At 45.5% G+C, this 23,202-nt stretch overlaps 1 protein-coding gene across 1 annotated transcript in view; it reads right to left on the reverse strand.

Annotated features, from left to right (window-relative positions):
* Positions 1-9,714, reverse strand: part of LOC140064508 (O-acyltransferase like protein-like) — an 83,389-nt gene extending 73,675 nt beyond the window's left edge. The window contains exon 1 of the mRNA XM_072111509.1: positions 9,047-9,714. Within this exon, the coding sequence (XP_071967610.1) occupies positions 9,047-9,194 (148 nt within the window). The 5' untranslated portion in view covers positions 9,195-9,714. The remainder of the gene's footprint in view (positions 1-9,046) is intronic.
* Between the last annotated feature and the right edge of the window lie 13,488 nt (positions 9,715-23,202).

Genomic DNA, 23,202 nt, shown 5'->3' on the forward strand with positions numbered 1-23,202 from the left:
TATAAGCTCAATATGCAGGGAGCACTGAGTTAAAAAACTTCTGCACATCTTAGGATCACCATCATATTTGCTGGGCATGGACAAGCGCATCCTGGGTGCAACAGCAGGGAAAAGAATCGGAGCTGTAGAAGTCGCTAGAGCAGCTTCCGTAACCTGTTGCGGTTGTTGGTTGGCTAATAGTTGCAGCAACATGGCGGTGACCTGCTCCAGCTGATCACGCTGCACAGCAATTTCCAGGGATTGGTGGATCACAATAGTAGCGAGGTCAGGCTTGCTAGGAGACGGAACCTCGGCGGGATCCATGGCCGGATCTTACTGTCAGGCTTGCGGGATGTGGATCCGCTGGACCACTGCAGACAATGACTCAAGCCACTACCTGGGACCGGAGTCTAAGTGGTACCCGATTTTCACCAGAGCCCGCCGCAAAGCGGGTTAGACAAGCTGCGGCGTGGTACCACCAGGTCGTTCCTCAGGCGTGACTTGTCTGCAGTGGCGGCCAAGGTTGAGGTACAGAAACAGCAGTCAAGCTGCGGGGAGCGAGAGGCACGGGTGAGCCCGCGACCCGCGATGTGGGTCGCGGGTCCACCCGTGACAATAAAGACTGTCTGGCAAACTTTGTGCCTGGGAACCAGCCTGAGTGCCCACAGGGAGGTCTCTGAGTGCCACCCCTGGCACCCGTGCCATAGTTTCGCCACCACTGGTCTATGAGGTCCCTATCTTGTCGGAGGATGCTCCAGTATTAATTCAGGATTGGCTAATCGAACCCATGTCAGCATCAAAGGTCCCGATCAGGTGTAGATAGTTGTCACTTTGTCTAGGCTTAGTTCTTCTCTTTTGGCTGAGAATGCATCCTGAAAAACATTTCTGACAATTTTCATGGGGAATCCCCTTTGAGAGAAACGATTACTTAAGTCCTGGGACTGGTGGATGAAGTCTTCCGTACCACTACAGTTGCCCCCGTCTTATTTGAAGATTTGTAGGTCTAAGAAAGTGGTGGAATCAGCGTGAATCTTGCCTGTAAATCTCAGACCCAAGTCATTAGAATTTAACGACTCTACAAACAATTGGAATTCAGCGGGGGTAGCGGTCCACAGTATCAGAACATCATCGATGTATCTGAGCTATATAGAGATAGATGTCCATCTGGCATTTGGTTCTGATCCTCCCACCATTGCTGTTCCCCTCAGCTGGTGGAAGAGTTTGTTCCCAAAAAGAAAGATGTTTCTCTCCAAAATGAACCTCAATAGGTCCAAGACCAGACTGTTGTGTTTTGCAAACTGAGTTACTTGAGTCTTCAAAAAAGACCCGATAGCCTCACATCCCTTGATATGAGGGATGGAGGAGTAAAGTGCCTCAACATCCAGGCTCGCTAAGAAGGTGTTCTCTTCAAGGGAGATGCCATCCAGATGTTTCAGCACATTAGTCGTGTCTCGGACATATGATAAACTGATGACAAATGGTCTGAGAATTTGATCAACGTACAGACTGATGTTCTGAGTGAGACTGATGATCCCTGAAACTATTGGGCAACCCCTCATAGGGGAATACCCCTTACAGACTTTCGGAAGTCCATAAAACGTAGACATAGTTGGAAACTTGGGGAGAAGGAATTTCTGTTCTTGCTCACTGATACATTTCCCGTAATATGCTCGACTGAGTATATTTCGTAGTTCCTTTATCTAAATTTATCTAAAGGTTTATGCGAGAGAGCTCTATGTCCATTAAGATTGTCTTATACATGGTTTCGTATTCTGATCGTTCGAGCAGACCAATATTGCCCCCTTTGTCAGATGGCTTGATTATAATACTATTGTTCTGCTCGAAAGCCACCAGAGCTCTCCTTTCCTCTGGACACAGATTGTTAATGAAGCCACGTGGTTGAGGGTCTAGTTTTTTAAGTTCCTCTGAGACCAACTCCACAAAGATGTCAATATGTGTGGCTTCAATTGCGGGGTACTCCACACTTTTATTTTTAAGCTTGGTAAAAGGGGCTTGGTAAAAGGGTCCTCCAGGTTCCCTTTCTGATTCGTGTATCAGATCCATCAGGGTATCTAGATGCCATAGGTCTGATTCACTCATCTCCAGTTCAAGACACCTTTTACAGCCAGCTGCTGCCGTTACCCATACCCAGTCGTCCGTGGTCGTATGTGGAAATGGACTTCATCACGGACCTCCTGCCTTCCTTTGGCAATACTGTCATCTGGGTGGTGACTGGCCGGTTTTCCAAAATGTCTCATTTTGTTCTTTCATCCCATCTTACGTGGGATGTTTCTAAGTTCTGGTGATCCTTGTGTAACCAGCTGCAAATGAATCTGGACTTTTCTTACGCTGATCACCCACAGTTGAATGGTCAACTGGAAAGGGTGTACCAAACTTTGGGCTGTTATCTCTGCCATTTCATTTCTGTCGCTTCAGGATGACTGAAACAAAAACATGAAGGAGGAACTACACATATGAAAACTGAATCAAAGCTGAGCACATGAAAAAACAAGCTTAGCAAAAAATACAAAAAAAACATGTGCTATACCAGAAAAATACAATCTTTATTTAACAGAAAATCAAATATATACACCAAACAGAACCAATAAAATCATTTAAAAGTAACCCCTGAGGAAGCCACTTTTAGTGGCGATACGCATGGGGCTCTCCCAGCCCCTTCCCCTTCTGTCCGGCTTTATTGGTAATTATAGTGACTGGCATTATTTCCTTTTTATGGATATTTTTGTGACATCTTGGTTTTGCTCTGATTGGTTTTTTTATATATTTTCCTGTCACTCTTCCATTTTTTATTCACATCTATGTAGTTGGGTTAGTGGGTCTAGGTGATTCATGTCATATAGACATATACCACAAGTGTATCCATATTTATGGAATAAATAGAGTCCTGGGTCTGAATTTGGCCCAACAAATATTGAACCTACCAGGACACTATTATTGTATGTTGTTATTATAAATGGGACAAATGTCCAAGAAAAAAACTCTAGTTTTTTCTTTTTTAAAAGGAAATTAATAAAAGTTACGTTTTTTTGGTGTTTCCGATATTTCTGTGAGTTTTCATCTATGTAGTTGGACAGCTATAGGGGTTGGGGCTGGGTTGGGAGGTGTTGGTTTGGTGGGCCTTATCATATGCCCTAACCCTCCCCTGGGTTTTGTGTAAAGGAATTTTCCTTTTTAATGATTTTATTGGTTTTTATTTGCTGTATATATGTGATTTTCTGTTAAATAAAGATTGTTTTTTTCTGGTATAGCACATTGTTTTTTTTTTTGCTTCAGGATGACTGGTCCAATCTGTTGCCATGGGCTGAGTTCTCCTATAAGTCCCTGGACTCTGAGTCTTCTGGTGCAGCTCCTTTCTTTGTCATCTACGGACGAAACCCACGTCCCCCTCTTCCTCTGTCCATTACCTCGGAAGTTCCTGCGGTAGAAGAGTTGGTGCAGGATCTCAACTCAATCTGGGAACAGACTTGTCAGTCTCTACTTCAGCCACCAGACCGATAAGGAACCTAGGTTTGGTGAAGCACATAAATCCTGTGGCATATAATGTCTTCCTCCCACAATGCGCATCCCGAACTCCTTCTATGTCTTCCTCCTAGAAAACTGTCATCTTGAACCGCTTCTCTCAGCAACCTCCTCCTCCTGCTCCTGAGGTTGACTCCTCTGACGTCTTCATGGTAAGGAGGTTCTGGACATTAAGACAGTGAGAGGTAAGCGATTCTTCCTTGTTGACTGGAAGGGGTTTGGGCATGAGGAGAGATCCTTGGAGCCTGAGGATAACATTCTGGACTGTAGCCCTCTGGAAAGGTTTCTCCAGACCAAGAAGAGGGGGAGGCTGAAGAGGGGGGTACTGTCACGGGTGCTCTTGCGACCAACATCCCGGGATGTAGACGCACCTGTACCCCTCTCGGAGGTGCCTGCTCCCCCCCAGCCTCACTCACCTCTCCACGCTCCTGCCCCGACCTCCCAGCGTGGACGTTCCCATCTCCGAGTGCACCGCTGATTGGCACTGGCCACTTCCTGGAATCAGTTAAAGTCCAGCTTCTTCCAGCATTCCCTGCCGGATCTTCAGACTCTATGCCATCGAGAAAGCTTTGCCCTGTGCCTTGTACCAGTGATTGGATTCTCCGTTGTGACCCCAGACCTGTTCCTGTGTACACTCCTACTCCTCTGCCAGCCCTGACCTTCTAAAGTGGAGAACATCTGCCACCAGGATGAAGGATTGTAAACCAAGCACTGACATACTGGTGTTTGTCCCCTCTGTCAAATTCTAGACCAGGGCTATATAAACCATGGCTTCACAAAAGGAAGGGTCTCTCTGAGCCAGAGGTGAGGCTGTGAGTGAAGCAAACCTTAGGTAAAGATTGCCATTACGTTTGTTTGTAATATTAGCTAGAGACGGAAAAGATAATGGGGGTCATTTACTTACCCGGTCCAGACGCGATCCAGCGGCCCGTTCTCTGACGAGGATTCGGGTCCGGCCGGGATTCACTAAGGTACTGCGGCCGATGTCCATCAGGTGTCGCTGCTGCGCTGAAGTCCGCTGGAGTTCACAGAAGTTCACTGTCCTATCGTGGGTGTCAAGCGACACTTTTTTTAAAAAAATACGGCGGTTTTTCCGAATCCACCGGGTTTTCCGACGGCCACGCTCCCCTGATTTCCCGTCACATGAATGGCGGCAACAATGCGCCACAATCCGATCGTGTGCGCCAAAAACCAGGGGCAATTCAGGGAAAAACGGCGCAAACCGGTAATATTTGGGAGACCCGACAGAAAAATGTGATTCGGGCAGTTAGTAAATGACCCCCAATGTGTTAGCTAGCGCGCGGACGGGCAGGTCTTTTGTTTTGTATTTTTCTGTTTGTTTTGAGCCGGTACATGTTGGGCCTGTAAATATACCTTATAATAAAAACTGGAAGTCAAACCAGTTTGGAAACACAAGTCTGACTCTGTGTCTCTCTGAACTGTCTTGGCTCTCACCAGTGAGCTGAACCCCTACACCATGAACAGGGCAGGACAGAGAGCAGGTTACATAAGCCAGCTGGACACTACTGCAGGAATTCCTCCAGATTTAAACCCCTTTGGCACGAGTGTAAGCTCCACCCACCTCCGGTCCGGCATTCCGGCCAACCTAGAGCATTAGGCCACGGTGGCCAGAAGTAAGGCGCTTTACCCTGAGGCGGCATGTATAGGACAAGAGACATAGCATCCATGCTATCCATACGGTCCACCACAGCAGACCTTGCATCCACACCCACACTCCCCTACTTAAGAGGGTTAGTGGTGTGCGGATGAGCCCCCTTTTGTACTTGGACCTCAAGAGGCCACTTAGGTTCCCTTCCAGGGAAAAGAAACCACAGAGGCCGATAAGGAGGAACTTCTTTTTATATGCTCGGGTTTCCTGTCCCTGGGGTGGATCCTTCTGTCTGGTGGTGCCTTTGTGGTGAAAAGGAAAATGCTAGTATACGCCTTGGGCAGGAGATGGATTGGACACAGCCTTCCCTCACTAATGAAATGCCCAGCAGCCTCCCCTCACTAATGAATTGGCCAGGAGCCTCCCCTCACTAGTGAAATGCCCAGCAGCCTCCCCTCACTAATGAATTGGCCAGCAGCCTCCCCTCACTAGTGAAATGCCCAGCAGCCTCCCCTCACTAGTGAAATGCCCAGCAGCCTCCCCTTACTAATGAAATGCCCAGCAGCCTCCCCTCACTAATGAAATGCCCAGTGTCTCCTCTCACTAATGAAATTCTTCCACTTCATTTTTTTAAGCTCTCGGCTTCCTATGTAACATCGCAGGTAGAGATGGGTTTATACACTCTGCCCAGGCACACACTATGATGTCATCAAGCGGCGATTATATAATCGAGTAACAAATTGTCCCGGAAAGCTTGGCTTACACTCAAGTATGAACACTACATTTTTTTCCAAAACGAAAAGAAAATCACAAGCAGGGTTAATGGATTATAAGTGTTTCACTACTTAGTTTGGCGCACGCCTCACCTTGTAATTAGGTTGGCTTCACGGATGTGGAGTGTAACACTACGAGCTACACACAAGAATATTGACACAAGCGCATATTGATGTACGCATGCGCATATGTGCCCTCCATACTGGTAGCGGATCGTCTCCGCTTGACGCATGCGAAATAATGTGATTTTGGCGTCATGTGCATCGCGTCCGCTTGGCACATGCATCCATATGTCTTTTTTTTATTATGTGTCGGGTACTTGCGATAGAGGTTGAACCTCACTTGTGCTTGCTCGGACCCAGCGTCCTTCACACCTGTTAACAAGGTAATTTGGGGATTCTTTTTGTCATATAGGCGGGACAGAACATGGGACTTTTCATTACCCCTGAGGAAGTCACGGTGGTGTGACGTACCGCGTGGGGTCCCTCTCCCACTTCCTACCCTCCTTCCCTCCCCCGCCTGATCTACCTCATTCATCTTGTTCCTTTACAGGATTATCTGATCATACATTTGCCTTCTGTTGAGGTATCGTATACATTGATTTTCAGCATTCATCATCATTTTGTGATAGTAATTAGGGGTTACTAGAGGGATTGTGAGGCAGTGTTGTGGGTCATCCCTGGGTAGTTTTCAAAAAGGTACAACTGATATGAAAAAAACACCCACAGGTGTACACCACCAAAATATCAACCAAAATTAATGGGGAACACAGGGAAAGAAGGAAAGGTGTGGGTGTAGTTAATACTTCACTTTTATTAGATATCAATTAAAAATGGGGAATATACCCCCTAATCGTTTGATGTACTATTAAGCAGTGTATTCCACACTAAAATTAGGTCACCACTGTAATATACGTATATTCTCGTGTTGGGACAAAGGGCTAAGGTAATATGTCCCCAGAAAATATTTTTAGGATATTTAATATTGTTAGCTTGCCCAGAAAAATAGAGGTTCTCCCCTATATTTTGTGAAGGGAGAGAGTTCTAATAGTGGGATAGGGAAAGGAAAGGGTTGTACGTGGTGATTTATTTGTAACGGCTCATCATTGTGTATGTATTGACACTAGGTTTGCAACATTGTTACACAGATGGTCAGATCATGCTGATAGACTCCACACACATAAGCCTGTGAATTAGTTTCTGGTCTAGCCAGCTAATCCTTGTGTTTATAGTAACATTTGGATTTGCAACATTATAGCACAGAATAGATTGTGCTGCTAGACTTCACACACAAACCTGAGTGAAGTTGCCCCCCCCTCACCCACCTTGTTCAAATCAAACAAAATTGGTGTCAAACGTTTGTGCTACGTTTGTGCTGGTTTGTGCAGCAAAGATTTTCGTTTGTGCCGCTATCGTTTATAAGATTTTAATGAAAGTTTCCAGAGGTCATCAGAGGTCAACCAGCCCCCCCACATTACCCAAACCAAACAAAGCTGGTGCCAATCAATTCTGCCACGTTTGTGCTGCTCATATTTTTGTTTGTGCTGCTTTTGTTTTGAATATATGAACAAAATAGTAAAAGGTCAAAAGTTCAACCAGCCCCCCCACCTTAACCGAATCGAACAAAACAGGTGTCAAACGTTAGTGCTACATTTGTGCTGGTTTGTGCAGCAAAAATTTTCGTTTGTGCCGCTATCATTTTTAATATATTCATACTTTTTTCCAGAGGTCATCAGAGTTCATTTCTTCCAAAGTACAATGGGGGTCATTTACTAAGGGTCTGATTCGCGTTTTCCCGACGTGTTACCCGAATATTTCCGATTTGCGCCGATTTCCCCTGAATTGTCCCGACGGATTCGTAAAAACCGCCGCATTTAAAAAAAAGTGTTGCGGAACTTGCACTTACCTTCACTAGGAATAGGCTGGTGAACTTGAGTGCATTTCAGCGGGCCTCGGGGAACTTCAGCGCAGCAGCGCCACCTGGTGGACGTGGGAGGAACTACCTTAGTGAATCCCGGCCGGACCCGAATCCACCGCAGAGAACGCGCCGCTGGATCGCGAATGGACCGGGTAAGTAAATCTGCCCCAATGTGTTTGCTAGCTCCCCCTGGTGATCAAACCAGGGAAGTGTCACTAGGTTTGTTTTTTACCAGTTCATACTAAACACCTTCAACCTATGTAAACACCTGAACATACCTTAAAAATGATAGCGGCACAAATGAAAAGTTTTGCTGCACAAACCAGCACAAATGTAGCACTAACATTTGACACCAGTTTTGTTCAATTTGGTTAATGTGGGGGCGGGGGGGGCTAGTTGAACTTTTGACCTTTAATTTTTTGTTCATTTATTCAAAACAAAAGCAGCACAAGCAAAAATTTGAGCAGCACAAACCAGCACAAATGTAGCAGAATTGTTCGGCACCAGTTTGGTTTGGTTTGAGCAATGTGGGGGGGCTGGTTGACCTCTGATGACCTCTGGAAACTTTCATTAAAATCTTAAAAACGATAGCGGCACAAATAAAAATTTTTACTGCACAAACCAGCACAAACGTAGCACAAACGTTTGACACCAATTTTGATTGATTTCAACAAGGTGGGGGGGTCAACGTCACTCAGGTCACACACAAGCCTCTTCACTTGTCTCTGGCCAATTGTAGACAACAATGTTAGAGTGCAGCAGCGTCCCTGGGTATGTGCCGTTCCCTTTGTTGAAATTTATAACCTGAATAGAGCTGGGACCACAGACAAGAGATTACCTTCAGTAACAGTCTACACCATCATGGATGCAGGCAGTGGCGTAACGAGGAGAGGCAGGGCCCCATAGCAGACTTCTAAATGGAATCCCCCTTAAAAAATATACATATCTGTATACTTCACACACACTTCAATCACACACCATGTAAAAATACATACAGCATATACCCACATACATACAGTACAAAATACACCAATGCATCATGTACACAGACATATGCATATACATACAATACCATATATAGACATACTGCATATACACACCCAATACCTAAGAAGCTATGGCTGCTACCCCTGTAGTTACACCCCTGGATGCAGGACACACAAGATCCCCCTAGTCACACCACCATCACATGTGCAGACCCGACTGAAAGCAAGCAGTGGTACTTACTGAGCATGGCATAAGTCTTGGGCTCCTTGGAGTTCAGATCTGACAAGTAATCCATGGTGTCCTGTAAACACTTTTCTGATAGATTTGCAGGAGCCACAACGATGACACCAAAGGCAAAAACCAACGTAAGGATCCGCACTGTCCACATGGCGCAGATTGCGGTGGCTTCCCAGAGTCCGGCTTTTATATATCACAGGGTCCGGCTAGCGACAAATCACTAGAACGTCTTCTCACAAGAAGCAGCTGTGGAGCGTAAGCCGGAATCACTCTGCATAAAGTAAATCAATTACCATCCCGGCTTTACCTGTGAATAGGAGGCGTCTCGTGTTTCCTGTCCCATATGAAGTCTGAACCGGCCGGAAGGTTTTTGTGATACAAATGCATCGACGTAGAACAGAAATGGTGTTTGGGTTTTCTTACGTAGACCTGGACTGATAATGAAATGATTGATTGATGTGTTATGAATATCGTTTGCAACCTCAGTAACTACAGCACAAACTCTTTATTTGGTCTTCCCACGGATGTATATATGTATTCAGCTTCACATCACATGGCACTAATCATTTACTATATCCCTAGGTCATCATCTGATGTTCATGCCCCTGTGCTTTCCAAAGTGATGTGACAGCTCCTCATTACCATGCTGAATAGGGGAACTTTTAATTTTTTACATTTTCATTTTTCGCTCCCCACCATCATAAAACTATGACTTTTAAATTTTTTCTGTGTACAGAGCTGAGTGAGGACTTATTTTTTTGCTCAACAAATTGGAGCACATTTACGTACAGGGTCACCGGATTTCATAGAAAGTGCATTGTCCGTGTATAATGCGCTGTGCCGCGATTCACTAAGACCGTGCGCCCGATATCCTGCATGTGTCGCTTCCCCGCTCATGATTTCATGATTTCTGCCGCACGATCTTAGTGAATTACCGCACGCTGCGTTATAGACGGACAATGTAATGTGCCCCTCTGTTTCCACTAGTGCACCATGACGGACCAACCTGGAGGATGTGTCGTGCCCCCTTCCCTCAGGCTGGCGTTCTCTACTAAACAGGGGACAAGGGCCACCACATAAAGTGCCAAAAAACAGACTTTAAACAAATAGTTTGCGGCACCAGTCAGGATGTCATTTCATGTATTTCTGTATTTCAGTGTTTTTGTATTTTTGTGACTATAAAAATCTATGACTTTAGATTCACACTGAAGGCATTAAAACTTTGAATTAACACATGTGGAATGATATACTTAACAGAAAAGTCTGAAACAACTGAAAATCTTTTTTATATTATAGGTTCCTTTTGCTTTGATTACTGCTTTGCACACTCTTGGCTTCTCTTTTTTAAAAGTATTTATTTTTGCAGTTTTTTGAAATTTTTACAATTACAATAAACAAAACCAAAGAACAAGATTGTCTGTTACATATTTTCTTCCCCACAATACAGAAGTATTGAAGAACCTCCATGGTAACAATCAGGGTCTTACTGCGTTCCAATATCGCACTATAAATGACAGTAAATAATGTAGCCAGACGTCTTGTTACGACACAAATAACTATTGACACATAGACAATCAGTCACACACACACACATACACATACCAGAACACTCTGTCTCCTTCATTATGGAGAGAGGTAGATACCACATGTGATTATAAAGCTGTATGGGGAGTCACGCACCATCTGGACCAGATGCGATCAAACTTTTGGGGACACTTCCTGTTGACATACGGGACCGGTAGTGGGGAATGACACTGTTAATGAGTAATATCCATCTTTTTAAGTCATTATCACCACTTTCCGGGCATAGTACAAGACAAACCTAAAGAAAATGTTGGCATAGTGGCCATTGATAACTTTATTTATGATGCCGAGGAGCAGGCCCGGCGCCAGCACTCGGCTAACCCGGGCAAGTGCTGGGGCCCCGGGGTACTGGAGGGGCCCACTCAGGCCCCCGGGTCAGCAGGACATCTGCCCCGCTGCCCGGGAGGTTCCTTCTCTCTCTCCTCCGGACACAGATCGCGATGAGTACCTGTGCAGTTACTGCTTTCCCCGGCAGGAGCTGCAGAGGCTGAAGGACCTGTGATGACATCATGGTCACATGTCCTGTCGGGGAAAGCAGTGACAACACAGACCTGCATCTGTGAGGTGAGGGGGGAGAGACATAACAGGGGCCAGGGAAGGGGGAGAACATGAGGGGCTGTGTGGGGACATTACTTACTGGGGGGCAATGTGTATACAGGGCGGGGCAGTGTATACAGGAGGAGGGGGGGCAGTGTGTATACAGGAGGTGGGGGGTGGATAGCAGTGTGTATACAGGGGAGGGGCAGTGTGTATACAGGGGGGGGGCAGTGTGTATACATGAGGAGGGGGGCAGTGTGCATACAGGGGTGGGGGGGTCATTGTGTATACAGGAGGAGGGGGGTCAGTGTGTATACAGGGGGAGGGGGGGCAGTGTGTATACAGGTAGAGGGGGGCAGTGTGTATACAGGGGGAGGGGGGTCAGTGTGTATACAGGTAGAGGGGGGAGCAGTGTGTATACAGGTAGAGGGGGGGGCAGTATGTATACAGGCGGAGGAGGGGCAGTATGTATACAGGAGGAAAGGGCAGTGTGTATACAGGAGGAGGGGGGCAGTGTATATACAGGGGAGGGGGGGCAGTGTGTATACAGGTAGAGGGGGGGCAGTGTGTATACAGGAGGAGGAGGGGCAGTGTGTATACAGGAGGAGGGGGGGCAGTGTGTATACAGGGGGCAGTGTGTATACAGGGGGAGGGGGGCAGTGTGTATACAGGAGGGGGGGCAGTGTGTATTATACAGGGGGAGGGGGGGCAGTGTGTATTATACAGGGGGAGGGGGGCAGCGTTTATACAGGGGAAGGGGGCAGTGTGTATACAGGAGGAGGGGGGGCAGTGTGTATTATACAAGGGGAGGGGGGCAGTGTGTATACAGGGGGAGGAGGGGGCAGTGTGTATACAGGAGGGGGGGATGTGTACATGGGGATGAGGGGCCGTGTGTCCACGCGTCGGGGGGGGGCAGTGTGACTACTGGAGGGCGGCCCATAAAGGGGCCCACTAGAGCTCTGTCGCCCAGGGGCCCACTGAAACCTGGAGCCGGCCCTGCCGAGGAGACACACAGAGGGAGACAGTAAGCATGGGAAATCAAAGTGTAGATTTAGGAACTCCAGCACTTCGGACCAGAAGACATGAACCCTAGGGCAGGACCAGACACAGTGCAGGAAGGATCCGGCTTCAGCCTGACAGCGAAAGCAAAGATCATTGGGCATTGCTCCCATGCGGCATAGTCTAGCAGGGGTGAAATATACTCGATGGAGGAATTTAGATTGGATCAGGAAGTCCCTCGCACTCACTACAGATGTGAAGTAGGACAGTTCGACCTCCCTCCAGTCATCATCTGTCAGGGATATCCGGTCTCCAGCATTCATGGGCTCTATCAAACGGTCTGGACTTTTGCTCTTGTAAGAGAGCATAGCACTGAGTGAGTGGCTTAGGGAGGTCGGGGCACTCATCAGAGTCTCTAGTTTGGAGAATTTCACTGCCAGGCTAAAAGAGCCGAATTGGGCTTTGAAAGCGTGTCGCAGTTGCGTGTAGTAGAAGCTGGCCATATCGGGTACAGTATGCCTCTCCCTTATCTCTTTAAAGCTGAGTAGTTCTGCATCCGGGGATAAGAGCTGGCCTACAAATTTCACCCCCGCCGCCCCCCACATTGTCCAGCCTGGGAGGGAGAGGAAGTGAGAGAGCCACGGATTGAGCCACAATGGAGTCCTAGGCGAGAGAGGGGGAGAGCTGCCTGTTTCTACCACGGATTGTGCCCTACGTCAGCACACCGCTACCGTACGTAGGGGGAGTGGGGTATCAGATGGGGACTTGAATCTGTACAGCAGGTTTGTAAGGGCTTTGTAGGAACCTACCACAGCCCCAGCCAGTGCAGTAGCCGCATTACCCATGTCTATATCTATCCACCACTGGGCATATACTAGCTGGGAAGCCAGGTAATAAAGATACAGATCTGGGGCAGCCAGTCCACCCCTAGCCTTGGGAGCCTGAAGCAGTGCTAAACTGAAGCGCGGGACGCCCCCTTGCCAGTAGAAGGACCTGGGAATAAAAATTTAGGGAGGAAGATCATTTTGAATATGTTAATACGCCCGTACAGGGACAAGGGGAGAGTGGACCAGGCTTTTAGGCGCGATTCCATTGCAGTTATCAGGGGTGTAATGTTTAGCTCCCTATATGCCTGAACCTGGATTCCTAGATATTTAAAAGTGGACACCACCTGGACCGGGACGGGGAGGGAGTGTACCCCTACATCTGATAAGGGAAAAAGGGCTGATTTATCCCAGTTAACCCGGAGACCCGAAAACCCCCCATAACGTTCTATCAGGGAGAGAAGGGATTCCAGAGAGGGGCCCACATCCCCAAGGTATACCAGTGTATCATCAGCATAGAGAGATACGTTTTCAATAATAGTACCTCTAGTAATGCCCTTAATGCCATCAGAGTGACGAATGGGCTCAATGGCAAGTGCGAAGAGGAGGGGAGATAGTGGGCAACCCTGTCTAGTGCCCCTGGCCATAGGGAGAGTGGGTGAGATGTTAAGGTTGGTCCTTACCCTGGCCTTAAGATCGTTATACAGTAATCTAACTAGTGCTGTGAAGCGAGGGCCAATACCCAGCCTGGGCAAGAGGGTCCATAAATAGGGCCACTCCACAGAATCAAATGCCTTGCAATTGTCTAAGGATAATATAAACCCAGGGTCTGAAGACCTCTCTGCCTCTGCTGTGTTCAGGTGTAGTCTTTGTATGTTTATGTCAGTTCCCCTCCCAGGCATAAAGCCTGTCTGGTCCGGGTGAACCAAGGATAATATTACTTTGTTAACCCTTGTTGCCAGAATTTTTGCTAGTATTTTAACATCCGAGTTTAGGAGGGAAATTGGACGGTATGAGTCGGGAAGTAGCGGGTCCTTACCAGGCTTAGGAAGAACTACAATAAGGGCATCACGCATGGAGTCAGGGAGGGAACCGCTGTCAAGCGCAGAGGAGTACAGACCAAGGAGATGGGGGACCAGAGTCTCTCACAATTATCCCTATACCACTCACCTCCCAGCCCGTCAAGCCCAGGTGTCTTACCGGGGGGCCAGTTCCACTTCCTCCGCTGAGAGCGGGGCATCAAGTTCCGAAGACTGTGCCGGTGTGAGCCTCCATAATGGGAGACTATCGAGGAATCTGGAAATCTAGACGGAAGAGGCGGACAATCTGGAGCTGTATAGAGAAGAGTAGAATTCCTGAAAAACCATGTTAATGGCCCGGGGTTCTGTGATTAAGGCTCCTTTACCGTCAATAATAGAGGGAACGGAAGCACAAGGACGCTCAGCCCGAGAGAGGTAAGCAAGTAGCTTCCCATTTTTATCTCCAAATTCAAAGATAGACGCTTCCCTGGCTAGCAGGCGCTTGCTGGTGCGCTCCTTCACTACAGCTAGATGGTTCCTCTGCGCCTGAGCCCAATTCTTTTTGCTCCCCGCAGTAGGCTTCTCTAGATATTCCTTTTCTGCTGTCACTAGCGCAGCGGTCAGCCTTTCCTCTTGCGCATTCAATGACTTCCTATGGCCAGCTACCCCGACATAAATGCTCCCCGCACCGAGGACTTGTACGAGTCCCAGACTAGAAGGGGATCAGGATGGGTTGAGTGTACGTCCCAGAACTCGCTGTGCGCTGCCCTAACAGTACTCTGGACCGCTGGGGATACGAGCCAGGCCGGGTGCAGGCGCCATAAGCGGAAGTCGCTGGGGGGGGGGCCTATAAGTAGACTGATGAGCAAGGCAGAGTGATCTGATGCACTGTGCGGGCAATAGGATACTTGATCGACGTGCGGTAGCATATCTGGGGAGACAAAGGCCAGATCAATCCGAGAGAAGCTCTTGTGCACATAGTAATAAAACGAGTATTCTCTCTCTTGAGGGTGCTTACTACGCCAAACATCGGTGAGATCTAGGGAAGTGAGCCACTCATTCAGACGGACCGAGCCTGTGTCTAGGCCGCTTGTGCCATCCAGGGAGGGATTAGGGACTGCATTAAAGTCTCCAATGCAAAGGACCGGACTGGGAGGACTGGGAGGCATAGCAGCCAGTTTACTGGAGATTAGGAGCAGCACAGCTGGATCAAAGGGAGGGGGGACATAAATAGACGCTATAGTGAAGGTAAAGCCCCATAGAGCACAGTGTATGACCACATACTGGCCGAAGTGATCTAGAGCTACCTGTATGACTTCTATGGGAAGCGCTTTGGATATGAGTATGGATACTCCCCTAGCGTAGACAGAGTAGGAGGAATGATAACCTCTAGCCACCCATGCCCGCTTCAGAGAGAGGACTTTCTGACCCGTAAGGTGTGTCTCTTGGATACATACAATGTGAGGAGCCTGTCGCTTAATGACATCTAACATCAGGGCCCTTCTGAATTTGGAGTTGAGTCCCCTCACATTCCAACTCATTACCTTAAGTGAAGACATATTAGCGGAAGGGAAAAGGGTGTGGGGGAGGAGACGTGAGCAACCAAGCATTCATCCTTTCATACCACAAAGACATAGACAGACAGACAACAGAGAACATAACAAATATAACCAGAACCGAACAAACAATCCCAAGAATATAAACCCCCTGTCTAACACCCTAACAGCAGTAGTGTAGACCTATACCCAATAACAATCAAAGAGTAGAACAGTGGTCCCTAACTCAAGACAAACCTACAGCTTTTGTCCCATGACCCCCAACCCTCAGAATATATATAAACAGGAGGTATTTAGGCAACCATATTTAGAGAGAGCAAAAGAGGAGGTAGGGGAGGGGAGACTTGGAAGGGGAGTGGTAAGAGTATACGGGAAGGGGGGGGTGGTAGGAGCAGGGAAGGGGGAGGGGGGAAGAGAAATAAGTGCCATATGTGGGTCACAGGCCAAGTGACCAAAAGAGATAGTACATCAATCATGGGGTACAATTCACAAGGCGCGAGCCCCATTGTAAACTAATATTAGAAAACCATAACAGTGATTTGGAACCCCTAGACATCTATTCAGGACTAAGTCCAGCATTGTCATATCTCATCAGATAAAAGGATATGAGTCCTTTCAATACTTACAAAAAACTTACCAAAATCTGTAAAAAGGAAATCAAATCAGCCAAAATACAAAATGAAAGACAGGTGGCTAAAGATAGCAAAACAAATCCCAAGAAATTTTTTAGGTATATCAATGCAAAAAAAAATGGGTCACAACAGGTTGAACCCCTTTATTCTGAAAATGGGGCATCGGTGATTGGAGACCAAGAGAAGGCGGAGATACTTAATAGTTTTTTTAGCTCCATTTATACAATAGAAGAGAGAACTTCTGACTTGGGTGGTGCTAGTGCGGGTCATGCACCCTGTAATATAGTAGACTGGCTGAATGTAGGCATTATCCAATCTAAGCTCAATAAAATCAATGTGTACAAAGCTCCTGGACCAGATGGGTTACACCCCAGAGTTCTTAACCCCTTAACGCTGAAGCCACTTTTCACCTTCCTGACACGGCCCATTTTTTAAAATCTGACATGTGTCTATTTAAGTGGTTATAACTTTGGAACGCTTTAACATATCCAGTTGATTTTGAGATTGTTTTTTCGTGACACATTGTACTTCATGTTGGTTGAGAAATTTAATCAATATGTTTAGTATTTATTTATGAAATAAATGGAAATTTGCCAAAAATTTTGAAAAAAACAATGTTTTCAAAATTCAAAATTTTCTACTTTTTGGAAAGTTAGTCATATCACTAAAATAACTTGATAACTAACATTTTCCATATGTCTGCTTTAACTTGGCATCATTTTTCAAACATCTTTTCCTTTTTTTAGGATGCTAGGAGGCTTATAACTTTAGGTGAAATTTTTCAGATTTTCACGAAAATCATCAAAACCTACTTTTGGAGGGTCAGTTTAGTTAGAAGTGACTTTATAAGGCCTACAGGATAGAAAACCCCCACAAATGACACCATTTTAGAAACTACACCCCTCAAAATATTCATAACAACCTTTGGGAATTTTGTTAACCCTTTGAGCGTTTCATGAGGGTGAAAGATAAATGAAAGTGAAATTACAGAAATGTAATTTTATCTTACAATAGATTCATTGAACACTAAAATTTGCACCTTTACAATGGGTTAAAAAGGAAAATGCATTTTACCATGTTTAGGGCAATTCCTCCTAAGCATGCCAATGCCCATTTTGTCACTGTACCCTTCTGTACGGGCACAGGGGGGCACTTGGAATGGAAAGAGCATTGTTTCGTTTTTGCAGGGCAAATATGGCTGAAAAAGTTTTCATGTGTCAGGATGAATTTGGAGAGCCCTAATGGTACCAAAACAGAGGAAAGCCCCAACAAGAGACACCATTCTGGAAAGTAAACCCCTTGGAGAGTTTAGCAACGTGTAATTTGTGTATTTGCCCAAACAGGTGTTTGATTCAATTAGGCCCCAAAAGGGAAAAAAGGTGAAAATATTCTCAAAAAAGTCACTTTTACCCCAAATTTTTGTAAGCCACAAGGGATAAAAGATGAAACAACTCCCATAAATGTGTAAAACTATTTCTCCTAAGCACAGAACTGCACCACTTTTGCATATAAAGTGTTGTATGGGTACACAGTAGGGCTCAGAAGGGAAGGAGGGGCTTTGGCCTTTTAGAAGCCAGATTTGACAATCATCCATACATGTGTCAGGATGCATTTGGAGAGCCCTAGTGGTACCAAAAATGAGGGGAACCCCAACAAATGTCACCATTTTGGAAAGTGCACCCTTTGGAGAATTTAGCAAGGTGTAATATGTGTATTTTCCCCCACAGGTGTTTGCTTCAATTAGGTCCCTAAAAGGAAAAAGATGAACATTTTCCCAAAAAAGTCACTTTTACGGCTAATTTTTGTATCCCATAAGGCATTAAAGATAAAATAACCCCAAAAAATGTGTACTAGCATTTCTCCCGAGTATAAAATTGCCCCACACATGCAAATAAAATGTTGTATGGGTACGCAGTGAAGCTCAGAAGGGAAAGAGGGGCATTGGCCTTTTAGAAGCCAAATTTGACAAACATCCTTTACATGTGTCAAGATGCATTTAGAGAGCCGTAGTGGTACCAAAACAGAGGGGAACCCCAACAAGTGTCACCATTTTGGAAAGCACACCCCTTAGAGAATTTAGTAAGGTGTAATATGAGTATTTGTCCATATAGGTGTTTGATTTAATTAGGGCTTAAATAGGACAAAGGTGAACATTTTCTTATAAAGGTCATTGTACCCCTAATTTTTTATAGCCACAAGGGATAAAAAAAATGTAATAACCCCTTAAAATGTGTAAACCTATTTCTCTCGAGTGTAGAAGTACCCCACATGTGTATATAAAATGTTGTATGGGCGCACAGTAAAAGGGAAGGGGAATGTTTGCCTTTTAGAAGCCAAATTTGACAGAAATGTTTGACATGCATTTGGAGAACCCTAGTGGTATAAAACAGATAAGAATCCGAAAAGTGACCCTAATTTTTGAACACACACCCCTTAGAGAATTTTGCAATGTGTAATATATGTATTTGACCCTACAGGTGAATGATCCAATTAGGCCCTAAACATTAAAAAGGTGAAAATTTTCCTATAAATGTCACTTTACTCCTAATTTTTGTAAGCCACAAGGGATAATATATTAAATAACCCCGAAAAAGGTGTAAAACTATTTCTCCTGAGTGTAGAAGTACCCCACATGGGCATATAAAATGCTTTATGGGCTCACAGTAGAGGAAAAGAGGGATGTTTGTCTTTTAGAGGCCAAATTTGCAAGAAATCCTTCACATGTGTCAGGATACATTTGGAGAGCCGTAGTGGTACCAAAACAGAGGAAAACCCGAAAAGTGACCCTAATTGTTGAATGTACACCCCTTGGGGAATATAGCAAGGTGTAATATGTGGTGTAGTGTAATACACGTCGTGAAATGAGCATTTGAACATACAGGTGGTTTCCAAATACGATGTGCAATGGAGTCCAAGATGGAAATTGCAATTATTTCTGGAACGTTCAGTGCCCGTTATGTGGCGCCCCTTATGAAATAATGGAGGGGTATAGGGAGCAACGTGACCTACCAGTTGTTAAATTATTCATTTTACTGAATTCACAACAGGTTGGGCGTGAATTGTGAATGTGTTGCGTATAAGGAGGTAGAATAGACCAGGGGACCATCTAAACTTTTGTCACACTTGGAGTTGTCGCAGGTCTCTTAGTAGTATATAGTGTCCATCCTTAGTATATAGTGTCCATCCTTAGTATATAGTGTCCATCCTTAGTATATAGTGTCCATCCTAACTCCTCTTTTGGAACAAACTCTTTTCTGAGTCCTTCCTTTAGAAGCAGCAGAATTTACCGTGAAAATGCTGCCCTGACAAAATACAGGAACATCTAAACCAGAGGTACAGGGGCCCCGTCCTTCTTGTCCCAATATTAGTTTCCTAATATCTTCCTCTTGAAAACGGAGAAATGATACGGCAGGGCGTGCACATTGGAACAGCACATAAGAGTTGTACAGCGTAATCTGTACAATGTGGACGGCCAGCGCTTTTGTACCATATCTTCGTTTTTCGTAGGGAAATTATCGCCAAGTGTTGCTCTTATTCACCCTAGCAATGCCCATTGTGACGAATACTGCTGCTTTTAGCTGGACCAAATCGACCAGCCAATAGCGGCAAACATGGACAGAGGGGGGCAACAAAACCCCTCTGAACCACAAGGTAAAATCGGTGGCTGTCAGGAACAGCCACCACCCTGCCCCGATCACCGTGTCTACAGACATGGTGACCGGTATTACTGACGTCATAAGTAAATTCGCTGCTATTGGCTCGTCTGAATTGATGAGCCAATAGCAGTGATAATAAACTGGGGGTGTGTGGGGGGGACGTAACCCTTCTGGTCCATGGGGCAGGATGGATGGCTGTCAGGAACAGCCGCAGTCTTACCCCGATCACTGTGTCTGACCGGTGTTGGCAAGTCACTACCCGCCGCACCGTTCTATTACAACGCGCGTTGGGAATAGGCTATACAATCTTTATTTTTTAAGCAATTTAGACAAATAAGGGCTTATTTTTTGCGAGACGCGATGCACTGTAAAAAAAAAACTTTATTTTAGAGGGTGTTTAGCTTATCAAAGCAATTTTATTAACTTTTTTCGCGTGGAGGAAAATAAAATCATCAATTCTTATTTTGGATTTTTAGCATTTTTTGGGGGGGTGTTCGCTGTAGCATAACAATAATATATTATCTTTATTCTACGGATCACTACGATTACGGTGATACCTCATTTATATAGTTTTATTTTTATTTGTCCAATTTTATTGAAGGAAAACTAGAATAGAAAAAATTGCATTTGTTTTAGTATTGCCATCTTTATAGTGGCATAACTATAGTATTTTTTGGTTGACGGAGCTGGTTGTGAGCTTATTTTTTGCGTGACAAGTTGTTCTTTTCAGTGGTATCATTTTGGCGCTTGTAACTTTTTCGGATCACTTTTTAGAACATTTTTTGTAAAGCAATTTGATAAAAAGTTTTAATTTTTGGCAAGTTTTTGGGTTTTTTTTTTTTACCACGTTCACCTAGAGGGTCCAATTATGATTAGGATTTATTGTACAGATTGTTACGGACGTGGCGATACCAAATAAGTGGTTTTTTTTTGTGATTTAGTGTATTTTATACTTTATTACTTGTGTAAAGGGAAATGTGGTGTTTGGGGGGACATTCACTTTCTTTAATTATTTATTTTTATTTTAAAAAACCTTTATTTATTGTTTTAACTTTTTTTTACAGTTAATGACATCTAAGCTTTAACAAGTGATCTTCTGATCACTTGTTCAAGCTATTTTACAGGTTACACAGTGCAATACAGATGTATTGCACTGTGTAATGTAAGACACTGAGCATGCTGCGCATGCCCAGTGTCTTACAGCCGGGTCCTGCCAGAAGGCAGGGACCCGGCACCGGGATGAAGATCTCGCAGCCCCGGGCACCGGCAGTCCCGGGGCTGCAATCGGAGCAGCGGACCCCCCCGGTAAGCGCCGCGGGGGGGTCCGATTCCCCTCACATTACATTTAAATGCCTCTGACACGCCGCGGTCAGCGCGACCGCGGCGTGTTAGGGGTTAACACCCGCGATCGGAGAAATCTCCGATCGCGGGTGTTAGAGGCAGGTGTCGGCTATAATATATAGCCGACACCCGCAGCTTCTGGCGCCGGCTCCGTTCAGGAGCCGGCGCCAGAAGCTTGACGTAATAATACTGCATTTTGCGGGAACGCACCTCCCGCCATGCAGTACTATTACGTCAAATGTCGGGAAGGGGTTAAAGAACTCAGTTCTGTTATTGCTGTACCGCTGTCTAACATCTTCAGGCATTCCGTAATGTCTGGTGTGGTGCCAAGTGACTGGCGCAAGGCAAATGTGGTGCCAATATATAAAAAGGGCTCTAGAACTTCGCCAGGCAATTACAGGCCTGTAAGCTTAACTTCCATTGTGGGGAAAGTATTAGAAGGGTTAGTAAAAGACTATATACTGGAGTATGTGACATCAAATAGAATAATAAGTGATAACCAGCATGGGTTTACTAAGAATAGAAGTTGTCAAACTAACCTTATCTGCTTCTATGAAGAGGTGAGCAGGTGCCTGGATGGAGGAGCAGCTGTGGATATTGTGTTCTTGGGCTTTTCAAAGGCATTTGACACTGTCCCTCATAGACGCCTGATGGGTAAAATTAGGGCTATTGGTTTGGCAGAAATCATTTGCAATTGGATTAAAAACTGGCTGAAGGATCGTATCCAGAGAGTTGTGGTCAATGATTCCTACTCGGAATGGTCACCAGTTATGAGTGGTGTACCCCAGGGTTCTGTGCTTGGCCCACTACTATTTAATATATTTATTAATGATATAGAGGTAGGAATTAATAGCACTGTGTCTATTTTTGCAGATGACACCAAACTGTGTAGTGTAATACAGTCTATGGAGGATGTTCATAGGCTGCAGGGTGACTTGGACAAACTGAATGTTCGGTCATCCACTTGGCAAATGAGGTTTAATGTGGATAAATGTAAGGTTATGCACCCAGGGGCTAATAATCCAAAGGCAAAATATGTCCTTGGGGGAGTAAATCTGGGAGAGTCCCTTGTTGAGAAGGACCTGGGGGTACTAGTAGATCATAAATTGAATAACAGCATACAATGTCAATCAGCTGCCTCTAAAGCTAGTAGGATCATGTCATGTATCAAAAGTGGAATGGACTCTCCTGATAGGGATGTAATATTACCACTATACAAGGCACTGGTTCGGCCACACCTGGAATATGCTGTCCAGTTCTGGGCACCGGTCCATAAAAAGGATGCCCTGGAGCTGAAGAGGGTTCAACGTAGAGCCACAAAACTGATAAGGGGTATGGAGGGTCTTAGTTATGAGGAAAGATTAAAACAACTAGATTTATTTAGTCTGGAAAAGAGACGACTACGAGGGGACATGATTAATTTATATAAATATATGAATGGTCCATACAAAAAATATGGTGGTAAGTTGTTCCAGATTAAATCAAATCAAAAGACGAGGGGGCACTGTCTCCGTCTGGAGAAAACAAGGTTTAATCACCGGAGGCGACAGGGCTTTTTTACTATGAGAACTGTCAATCTGTGGAATAGCCTGCCTCAGGCGCTGGTCACAGCAGGGACAGCGGAGAGCTTCAAGAAGGGTCTAGATGCCTTTTTACACCTATATAACATGGATTGTTATGCTATATAGGATTGTTTCCCCTAAATCCCTTCCTCATCCAATCCCTACCCTTCCTCGGTTGAACTTGATGGACAAGTGTCTTTTTTCAACCGTATAAACTATGAGTCCAGTCACTCAGGAGGTGCGGGCCTTCCAGCGGGAGCCCGAGGGGCTGCATCAGCCCAGTGAAGTGCTTCAGTTGGGCAGGTGAAGAATCGAGTCTTCTGGCCGTCCACAATTCGGAGCTTGGAAGGGTACATCATGGAGTATTTATACCCCTTGTCACGGAGATGGGCACGGACCTCGGTGGATTGTGCGCGTTGTTTCCTGACCAATGCAGAGAAATCAGGGTA

Source organism: Engystomops pustulosus, chromosome 1, assembly GCF_040894005.1.
Source record: "Engystomops pustulosus chromosome 1, aEngPut4.maternal, whole genome shotgun sequence".
In the NCBI taxonomy this organism is placed as follows: domain Eukaryota; kingdom Metazoa; phylum Chordata; class Amphibia; order Anura; family Leptodactylidae; genus Engystomops; species Engystomops pustulosus.